The sequence below is a fragment of the Galeopterus variegatus genome, unplaced genomic scaffold, assembly GCF_000696425.1.
Source record: "Galeopterus variegatus unplaced genomic scaffold, G_variegatus-3.0.2 Scaffold2757, whole genome shotgun sequence".
Taxonomy (NCBI): Eukaryota; Metazoa; Chordata; class Mammalia; order Dermoptera; family Cynocephalidae; genus Galeopterus; species Galeopterus variegatus.
The window spans coordinates 34,128-45,249 of NW_007728868.1; the positions used below are offsets into that span (position 1 = coordinate 34,128).

An 11,122-nucleotide genomic window follows, 5' to 3' on the forward strand; every position below is an offset into this window, starting at 1 on the left:
GTTGAATGAATGAACTGGGAATTTGGCAACTAAGAGGACATTCAGTGAACAGATATTTAGCGAGTACCTACTATGCACCAGGCCACATGATACATATGGTAATATATTTTTAAATAAAACTAAAAAGGTCCCTGCCCTCATGATAGGCCCCTACACTCTCCTGAGTGAGATAGACAATAAATAAATATAAAATTTATAAAATTATAAATTGTGATAAGCACAAAAGTATTAAAGCAAATTATTTAATAATAATCACAGTTGATGTTTATTGAGTACTTTTATTATGTGCCAAATGCCGCCAAGTAGGTACCATTATTGTTCATTTTACAGATGATGAAACCGAGGCACACAGGGATTAAGTAGCTCACCCGTGGTCATAGCCAGGGTTTGAACCTAGATGGTCTCACTTCAAAGCCTATGCTCTTGAACTCTACAGAATCTTGCTTTTGACAAACAGGGAGAGATATGATTGAAGCCAGTTTATCCGTGGCCTGGAATATTAGGCAGAAGACTGGATATTACCTCCTCTGTTGTGGAGATTTGGGGGCAGGGAGAATGTGTTGGAAGTGGTGTTTCAGAATAGTCTCTCTGCTGTGTGAAGGCTAATTGAGACATGATTGGAGACAAGGAATGGGGCTAGGATGAGAGGGGTGCCTGGAGTTTCTCCAATAAGTTTAAACAAGATGTTTTCCTCCAAAGTCCATCCCAATAATCAATGACTGAAATTTATTTTGTATGTGTTAACTTATTTAGAATAAGTAATACATGCAGATAGTACAACATTCAAAAGTTACAAAAGGACGTATAATAAAATTAAATCTGACCTACTAGTCCCCCAGCTACCTGATCAATCCTTCCTCTCCACCAAGTCTACTACTGGTATAAATAAGTTCCTTACATCTTTCCAGAGATACATAAATAAGTAAATAAAATAAACACATAAATAAATAAATAAAATAAACCTACTAATAGCCACATACTATGCACACTGCTGTGTGCCTTGCCTTTTTCTTTTTTTAAATTTACCTATAGTTCTTTGAGATCACTCAATACCAGTACATTTAGGACCATCTGTCTTTTGTTAACAGTTGCATTCTATTCCTTTGTATGGATGAACCAAATTTTGTGTTTTGTTTTTTTTTAACAGATCCCCTAGTGATGGACATTTGTTTCCAGTCTTTTGTGATTATAAAGAAAGCAGCAATGGATACCCCTGGGGTCAAAAGGTAAGTACATTTTAAATATTGAAAAGATGCCGTTTTTTTGGTTTTTTTGTTTTCTTTTTCTGCCATTTATTTCTTAACATATCTGTGTACATAGCCTCAACTTGTGCATTAGATAGGAAGTTTTCTCACTATGGACTTTGCTCTTGTATTCCCATCACATATCAGAGTGTTTTATGGGGTATATCCAAGTTTTAAGTACTTGCAGTTTTGAGTGCTTGTCCCTAACGTACAAGCCCCAAACATGAATGGTGTCTCAAACATATTTCACAATTTCACAAACATATTGGTTTTGGGTATGCTTGGGTATGCTAGTGCCTCAACTTTTCAGGCTTCCTGCTGGAGGAAGAAACTGCCACTACTTTCTCAATTTTAGGGCTTATTTGGTCCCATCCCCTCATTTTACAGGTGAGTAAACAGACCAAGAGAGCTGAAGGGACTTGCGCAAGGTCACAAAGGGTCTATATGGTTAACTAGGACTGGCCTCCTTATTGCCCATTTGGTGGAAACAAAGTTATTCCCTTTGCAGCATCCTCAAATAATTTCTAAGATCTTTATCTTTCTGGTCTCCTTCAAAATTCAATCCTGGGAATGCCTTTCTTAAATCTCATTGCCCAATGTACCAAAATTGTGAGAAACTGTCTCCCTCTGCTGGTAACACTGTATAATTATGAAGCCTAGAACTACTGGGAGTCCACTGCATTTAGGAAAAACTAATCACATCTCAAGAACAAGCCTTAGGTTGATGTCTGATAGTTTCATCTATCTTGTTGTCACCTAGACTCAGGATAATTCACTTCAAAGAATGGATTCATGGGAGAAAGTATTCCAAATAAATATAGTCCCAGAGAGTGAGCAAGACAAAGTCCTTTATCCTTTTTCTTTCTTTTTTAATTTTAATTTTTACTTTTTTAAAGGTCCATGGCCATCAGAAAAACCCAGAGAAGCAGACCCGTCCTGCTGTGAACCCAAAATCCTTTGTCCTAGAACTTGGTGAGGCCGTTAACAGAATTAGTTGAATTTTAGACAGAGAATTTGAGCTGCTAGTGGAATATCCACATGGAGATGCCAATAAGAAGCCTAACTATAGGAATCAGTATTGGAAACACCACATCAGTTCACAGCTAGAAATCAACTTTGAGAGTCCTCAGCATCCAGTGTGTGGCTTATACCATGAGTATCTAGGTAAGAAACTATCTCCCTCTCTGGAGAGGGACTGAGGACAGGCCCTGGAGATGAACAACATTTCAGAGACAGGAAGTCGTGAAACGTGAGAATTAGTAAGCATGTCACTTTAATCTCTAAGTAAAGACTAGTAACATTTGATAACCAAAAAATGGCTCTGACCAGGTCAGCTAAATTATAGTGCCTTGGAAGATCTGGAATAAATCCGTAATCACATTCACCTCCTGGAAAACTTTATCATAAGACCGTTTTTACTTAGAAGCAGATTAATGGCATCAAAAAGCCATAAAATAACCTTGAATGCTTATTACCCTTACTTTAGATCCCTGCATGTAGGATGTAACTTTGTAACAATCCCAAATCTACACATCATGTGCAACCAATAGAAAGCCTGATGAAGTAATTAGGTGGGGCTGTCTTTCTGTCTCTCTCCTTCAGCCATTCCCCCTTCTTGTGACTGTAAAATGCTAAGCTCTGCTGGTTCTCTTCGGAACACATTTCTTGGGGTGGCCTTACTGTGGGTCTCCCTGGTTGCAATTGTCATATTGGCTCAATAAATCGTTGCCATATGTATTTGGCCTTAGTTTCTTTTTAGGTCAACACATTTAACACATTTGCAACTTATAGTAATAATTATAAAGCCTATGCTCTTGAACTCTACAGAATAGGGTTCGGATCCCACATACAGACCGGTTCCCGCTCGCTGGCTGAGCGAGGTGCGGACGCGACACCGAGAGTTGTGATTCCGTTGCCGGTCCCGGTCCGGTATGGGCGTGACACTGAGGGTTGCGATCCGTTGCTGGATACGAAAAAAGACAAAAAGGAAAAAAAAAAAAAAGAATGCAAATGGTGAAACTTCACAACAGGAAGCTGTTACTTCATAAAAATTAATGGCGCGCTAAAAACACACACAGAAACACATTCCAAGTCGGATAACTTGATAACAGCAGCCAAATGCAACATTACTGAATGACATGTTTTTAATACTTAGAGGACTACAGGAACATGTCAGTGAGAATAAAAACACATAGTGTTTGCTTTGTTCCCTGCTTTTGTTTTGAGAAAGAAAGGATGATTAGAGAAGTGAGGCAGGCAAGACACCCCATAATAATAATAGTTAACCCCTTTTAACCCCTTAGAACTTTTACTATGGATCAGACACTCTTCTAGGCTTTCCAGCATAGTAACTCATTTAATCCTTACAATCTACCTTTGAAGTAGCTACAATTATTATCTCTATTTTTTACACTTGGGGAAACTGAGGCACAGGAACCTGAAGTAAATTGTACGTGCCGGGGCTTCTGGTCAAGATGGTGGAATAGATGGTCCCCAGTGTCACTCTCTTCCACAAATCAACCAATTTACAACTATTAAAAACCAACAACAGCCAAGCTGGGACTGCTAGAGATCAGGGGAAGAGGAGGAGAGACCTATGGAGTGCATGAAAGTGGGAGAAGCCATGATGAGAGAAAGAAAGAACTGCTCCGACAGTTTCAAACCTGAGTTTCGAGAGATTTTAGACAGTTTTGAGCTTCAAGGCTGGAGTTGGTGAGTGCACGGAGCAGGAGCTGGCAAAATCTGCAGCTGTGCACTTTGGATGAGGTTGCTTGGAGGCTGCAGGGGAGAAGAGGGCGTTGGTGTCTTCCAGGCCAGCAAGACCACTAATAAGGTTCCCGTGGACCCACATAGGAGCGAGGAGCCACAGCAACTGAAAAAAAGGAGCCACTCAGAGGCCAGTGAGTCATTGCAAGGGACCCGCGCATGGCCCATCCCATAGGAAGTGTTTGGAGCACGGGCAGTGGGGGAGACGGGCCAACTGGGGTAACACTGGGACACAGCAAGGACAGCTGATCTGCCCCCAAATCAGTGTAGGACCACTCAGTGGAGACTGGTCAGAAATACAGAACTACAGGGCCGGCCCAGTGGCGCACTCCTACAGTGCGCCGCTTGGGAGTGTGGCAGCACTCCCGCCGAGGGTTCGGATCCCACATACAGACCGGCCGCTAACTGGCTGAGCAAGGTGCGGGCGCGACACCGAGGGTTGCGATCCCGTTGCCGGTCCCGGTCCGGTACGGGTGCGACACTGAGGGGTGCGATCCATTGCCAGTCACGAAAAAAGGAAAAAAAAAAAAAAGAAATACAGAACTACAGAGGATGCAGTTTGCTGAAAAAACTCAGGCCCAGACCAGTGTCCACACAATCCAGGTACCTATAAAGATAACCATTATAACCTGAGTTGCACAAAAAGCCTTCCCCAGGGAATCAGCAGCAAAGCAGCAATTTAGCTCAACCACAGAGCTCAAGTGCTAGTCCCCAGAGGAAGTTCCCCCATTTTAGAAGTAAGCAAAGGACAACAAATTAGTGCCAGTGCAGAGTTTAAGTGGTAGGAACAGCAAATAATACAACACAGAACTGCAAGAAAAAACAAAATACCCACAGACCAGAGACAAAGTTTGATATTAACTAGTAAAGGTCTTACATCACCAAAGAACACCTATAAAATCTAGAAAGACCAGAAGTCCCCTGGGCTACTGTAGTGGATTGAATTATGTCCCCCCAAAACTCCCTGAAGCTTGAATTGTGTTCCCAAGCTTTATGTATTAGAAACTTGGTTCCCACTGTGACTGTTAAGAAGGTGGGAAATCCTATTATGGTAATTGAAAGGTGGAGCCTTGAAGAGGTGATTGTAGGACCACGCAGTAGTGAATGGATTAAAAATGGTGGTCAGGGGTGTGTTTCTGAGGACTTTAAGAGAAGAGGAGAATCTGTTTTTTCACTCTGCTCTCTCTGCTTCCACCATCTTACTATGTGAAACCACTGGGTCACTGTTGCCACCACCAGATGCACTTTAGACTTCCCAGCATCAGAAACTGTAAGCAATAAGTTTTGTTTTCTTTATAAATTACCCAGTTCCAGGTATTTTGTTATAATCAACTGAAACGGACTAATATAGCTACCAAGTCAGAGAGAAGGGAGGGCTGGGGGCCTCAGCCATGCTCCCCAACACTCACAACCAGCCCAGCGACAACCACCAAGCCACCACAAGAAGCGCCCCAGGTTCCTGAGCTGGAGTGGTGAGGGGCGAGGGCTTCAGCCACACCCCCCTGCCATCTACACTCAGCCCAACAATGACCAAGCCATCACTGGGTACCTCCTGGTCTTCCCTGCAGGAATGAGGGGGGTGCCACAGGCCTCAACCCCACCCCTTCTCCTTCTTCTTTCTCCCACCCTATTTCCTTCCCCTTTCCTGTCTCCCCCTACCCCCAACTGCTCTTCAACATCACGGAATGTAAAACATATATATAATAAATGAACTTAAAAAAAAAAATTGTAAGTGCCTGAAGTTGAACTTTAGTCCAAGCTCTCCACTTGTATACTAAAGAAAAGTAAGACAGGAACACTTTAGGAAGAAGCACAAATGAAAATTTTTTTTTTTGCAGCTGGCTGGTAAGGGGTTCATAGCCCTTGTGTTATAACACTACATTCTAACCTACTTAGCTAACTAGCCAGTCCCATAAATGACTTCTAAAGGTAATGTTAATTCTGACATTAAAGAGCTGGAGTACTTTAGTGGTTGGGAGTCCCATGTTGTCCCAGCTCATGTGCAATATTATCAACTAACAGTAACGTTTTTACCTCACAGTAGAGGGTATAATAGATGACTGAAATATTGCTTTATGAGCAGAAATACTGTAATCTTCACACTATCAGAAAAAAATATGCATCAGCAGATATTTTTCATCCTCTGTAGAAGTATAAATATGTTTTCAGAATTCTGAAGAAACCATAATCTGCAGTTTAGAAAAACTATGATTCACTTTTTTTTTTAAGTGTTTTTCTTAAGTAATTGCTTGCCCTTAGAAAAGATGGTTCCGAGGAACACACTTCCCGTACTCAAGACGATTCTGTACGAGATAAAACGCGTTGCCCTTAAGAAAGATGACTCTCAGGCTTTCCTGCCCTCTTCCAAGATGGCTGCCTCGGCGATCGTAGGCTTTTGCCCGGCGCCTCTTCCGGGCTTGGCAGGGGGCGGGGTCCATTGAGTAAAGCCTTGCGTGCCCGCGCCCGCGGCGGAGGCGCGCTTCAGGGCGCAGGCGCGGGGAGGGGGTTGGGGAGGAGGGAAAGCGGCGAGTAAGATGGAAGATGAGGAGGTCGCTGAGAGCTGGGAGGAGGCGGCAGACAGCGGGGTAAGGAGGAGCCGCCGCCCCTGGGCAGGGCCGGGTGGTACCTGGCGTGAGGAAAGCCTTCGGGGGACGAGTCTGGGGATGGTTCTCCCCAAGGAAGGGTCCCACACGCCGGGCCGGGGGTGGAGGAGAGGCCCCCGGTCCCTGAGCGCCGTGAAGGCCTCTTAAAGGGGCCGTATTCCATTTCTCCCTCCACCTTTGCCCGATGCGCCTCCCTTTACCCCCCGCACCATGTGCGCGTCACTCGGGGCGCCCCACCCGCCACCCGGGGCTTCTTTTCTTGAGCCCTGCGCCCACTGGCTCAGCACGGGTCCCTTGACCTTTCCTTTTCTTTCGGCCCCCGCCGCCCGAGGCACCATTTTAAAGTTCATGTGCTCTGATGAGGAGGGACACACCATGTGGGGGGGGGGAGTGCGGACCCGGGCGGCGTGCCAGGCTCTGGAGAAGAGCAGGAGGCAGCTAGGGGCGGGGGTGGTGGTGGCGCTGGTGGAAATTGAATCCTTTTGGGGCCACTCCTCAACGCTAAAGTCCCCCAACGCTTTGCGCCGTCCACCACGGTGGGCGAATCTGGGGTTTTTTCTTTTTCAGTTTTACTGTGAGAACCTGTGGCAGGCGGATCTCTCCCGGAGATCCCGCCAGAGCAGCCGAGAGCTCCCCGGGCAGCCCCTCTCCCCGGGGACCCTCCCCCGCAAAGATCTGAGCCCCGGGGCTGGGTCTCGGAGTGTGCTCGCCGGGGCCGAGGGGGGAGGGGTGCCACATGTAAAATAGCCACATTCCTGGGAGGGGAAGGGGAAATGGGCCGGTCGACCTGTTTTTGGAGTTTTTGTGTGCCTCCAGAAGCTGCAGGAAAGTAGTTTATCCCGAGCAGGAATGGTCAGTTCTGTTAGGTTCGAGATGAATTTGGTCTTTTCGGAGTTTGTGGGTATTTGGAGACCCTCGTGAAGTGGAGAGATGCTTTTTTGGTCTGCTTGTGTTGGTGTCTGTTCCGTGGTGGCTCGAGTGACATCCACCTTAAAGGTTTCTGTGTGGGGAGTCGAGTGGACCAGGATACAACAAGAGCTGGGTTTTTCTTCTCCAAGCGCCTTTTGAGGGTGCTTGTGAGCTCTGGAAGAGGCCGAGAAATTGACCCTCTCAGCAGTGGGTGTATCTCTACGGGAATGTTGAAACTTGGCTTCGAGGTTTTTCCGCTGACTCAGCGTTTCATCTCGCGGTTGTTTATGTTTTTCCACTTAGCATAATTGATTTTGGAGGATTTGAAGGATTAGTTTGTTCAGAGGGTATTTAGTAGAGGTCTTATGTTCCTGCCATCTTTCTTGAATTTCGGCTTGAGTAAAGTAAGTTAAAGATTTTATAGAGAGTAACAAGTGTCGGGTATTTTATTCATTCAGCCAACATTTTTGAGTGTCTGCTATGTACTAGGCAGCGTGCTTTAGCTGTGACTTTGTGCCAGAGAATGCAAAATTTCCGGTAGAGGTGTTTATTGCCTACCACCAATATGAGTGAATCATCCAGACACCCCTCATGCCACCCCCTGCAAAAAAGCGTGGCCTACAATTTGAGTGTGACTCAAATAAGTTTCTTGGGCATCTTGGCCTATCTTTAGTTTTCCTCACCTATTTCAAAGGGACATGAATTTCTCATGTTAAACCAGTAGGAAGAAAATGAACAAAAATGAATGTAGAAATTAGCAGAAATTGGGGATTACTTTAGTTTTTTAGAATGAATAAATTGCTTAGCTATCAGCTATTCCAGTTCCCCATTTTACAACTGAGTAAATCCAGAGATATAAGGTTTAAGTCTTTCTTTTTTTCTCTTTTCTTTTTTGGTGGCTGGCAGGTGTGTGGAACCCAACCCTTGACCTTGGTTTTACAAGGCTGTAGTCTAACCAACTGAGCTAAGTGGCCAGCCCTAATTTAAGTCTTTCTGATGCTTGTTCAGTATTCTTTCTACTCTCCTTTACTTCAGTAAAATCCTTTTATTTTTATTTTATTTTATTTTATTTTAACTCTACTCACCATACTGCTGTCAACTATAAGAGATTAAAATCTGTACACATGACAAAGTGGAAGAAAGTTCCCAAATACAACAGTTTCGGTAAAAGAACTTACTGACTAAGGATTACTACAGTTAACATTGCTACAGTAAAAACAATGGCAAACAGTACTTCTGTAAAACCCTTTTAAAAGTGCCAGGTACAGAGGTGGAACCCAAACCTTGCCTTGTTGACATCATGAGGAATTCTGTCAAAATGCAGGTTCCCTTAAATATCCTTCATTTAATCAAATCCTTGAAACAACCTGTTGAGGCATTGTTCTCCTTTTATAGACAAGGAAACTGATGTTTAAGGGAGTAACCTGTTTTGTTCAGGATCACAGATAGTGAGTGGAGAATCTGAGATTTGACTCCAAGCCTGGCTCCAAAGCTGGGTTCTTTTCTCTAGCATTTTGCTGCCTCCCTACCTGGAGACCTGTGGAAGAGTTGGGAGTTGGATGTTAGCTTTCATTTTTAATATGGTTTTTGGGGGCTTATATTTGACAGATCTCTTGTTTTTCCGCTGACTCAGCGTTTCATCTCGCGGTTGTTTATGTTTTTCCACTTAGCATAATTGATTTTGGAGGATTTGAAGGATTAGTTTGTTCAGAGGGTATTTAGTAGAGGTCTTATGTTCCTGCCATCTTTCTTGAATTTCGGCTTGAGTAAAGTAAGTTAAAGATTTTATAGAGAGTAACAAGTGTCGGGTATTTTATTCATTCAGCCAACATTTTTGAGTGTCTGCTATGTACTAGGCAGCGTGCTTTAGCTGTGACTTTGTGCCAGAGAATGCAAAATTTCCGGTAGAGGTGTTTATTGCCTACCACCAATATGAGTGAATCATCCAGACACCCCTCATGCCACCCCCTGCAAAAAAGCGTGGCCTACAATTTGAGTGTGACTCAAATAAGTTTCTTGGGCATCTTGGCCTATCTTTAGTTTTCCTCACCTATTTCAAAGGGACATGAATTTCTCATGTTAAACCAGTAGGAAGAAAATGAACAAAAATGAATGTAGAAATTAGCAGAAATTGGGGATTACTTTAGTTTTTTAGAATGAATAAATTGCTTAGCTATCAGCTATTCCAGTTCCCCATTTTACAACTGAGTAAATCCAGAGATATAAGGTTTAAGTCTTTCTTTTTTTCTCTTTTCTTTTTTGGTGGCTGGCAGGTGTGTGGAACCCAACCCTTGACCTTGGTTTTACAAGGCTGTAGTCTAACCAACTGAGCTAAGTGGCCAGCCCTAATTTAAGTCTTTCTGATGCTTGTTCAGTATTCTTTCTACTCTCCTTTACTTCAGTAAAATCCTTTTATTTTTATTTTATTTTATTTTATTTTATTTTATTTTAACTCTACTCACCATACTGCTGTCAACTATAAGAGATTAAAATCTGTACACATGACAAAGTGGAAGAAAGTTCCCACTCTACTCACCATTTTAATACTGCTGTCAACTATAAGAGATTAAAATCTGTACACATGACAAAGTGGAAGAAAGTTCCCAAATACAACAGTTTCGGTAAAAGAACTTACTGACTAAGGATTACTACAGTTAACATTGCTACAGTAAAAACAATGGCAAACAGTACTTCTGTAAAACCCTTTTAAAAGTGCCAGGTACAGAGGTGGAACCCAAACCTTGCCTTGTTGACATCATGAGGAATTCTGTCAAAATGCAGGTTCCCTTAAATATCCTTCATTTAATCAAATCCTTGAAACAACCTGTTGAGGCATTGTTCTCCTTTTATAGACAAGGAAACTGATGTTTAAGGGAGTAACCTGTTTTGTTCAGGATCACAGATAGTGAGTGGAGAATCTGAGATTTGACTCCAAGCCTGGCTCCAAAGCTGGGTTCTTTTCTCTAGCATTTTGCTGCCTCCCTACCTGGAGACCTGTGGAAGAGTTGGGAGTTGGATGTTAGCTTTCATTTTTAATATGGTTTTTGGGGGCTTATATTTGACAGCTCTCTTGAATATGATTCCCTTTTCAAATTTCACAAAGGGTCTTGTACATACAATATGCACTTTTGAAGGAGGGGAGCCAGGGAGAGGATGAAACAACATGTTCACATCACTAGGAAACCAATTGACTGTTGCATGTCTTTCAGATGTAGGCAGTTGGGTATGTACAAGTCTTAGCGTGAAGTTACCTTGTCTCCCTACTGGTAATGAATGTTGAACGCCCAGCCGCGCCCCCCCCCCTCCAAATAAATAAATAAATAAATAACTGGGTGGAGAGAAGACCAGCAAGTGGGGGTTGACTAATTTTTTTTTTTTTATTTTGTCGATATACATTGTGGTTGATTATTATTGCCCCTTACCAAAACCTCCCTCCCTCCTCCCTTTCCTCCCTCCCACCCAACAATGTCCTTTCTGTTTGCTTGTCGTATCAACTTCAAGTAATTGTAGTTGTTATATCTTCTTCCCCCCCGCCCCGGATTTTTTTTTTTTTTTTGTGTGTGTGTGTGTGTGTGTGTGTGTGTGTGTGTGTGTGTGTGT

The 11,122-nt window shown here is 43.3% G+C and overlaps 1 protein-coding gene and 1 long non-coding RNA gene across 2 annotated transcripts in view; both read left to right on the forward strand.

The window, feature by feature from the left end:
• LOC103598846 overlaps positions 1-2,981 on the forward strand; it is a 4,957-nt gene extending 1,976 nt beyond the window's left edge. Inside the window, exons 2-3 of the long non-coding RNA XR_551236.1 lie at positions 1,148-1,226; positions 2,141-2,981. This is a non-coding gene — a long non-coding RNA (uncharacterized LOC103598846). The remainder of the gene's footprint in view (positions 1-1,147; positions 1,227-2,140) is intronic.
• Positions 2,982-6,527: 3,546 nt separating this feature from the next.
• Positions 6,528-11,122, forward strand: part of SZRD1 (SUZ RNA binding domain containing 1) — a 28,753-nt gene continuing 24,158 nt past the window's right edge. The window contains exon 1 of the mRNA XM_008582897.1: positions 6,528-6,595. Within this exon, the coding sequence (XP_008581119.1) occupies positions 6,552-6,595 (44 nt within the window). The 5' untranslated portion in view covers positions 6,528-6,551. The remainder of the gene's footprint in view (positions 6,596-11,122) is intronic.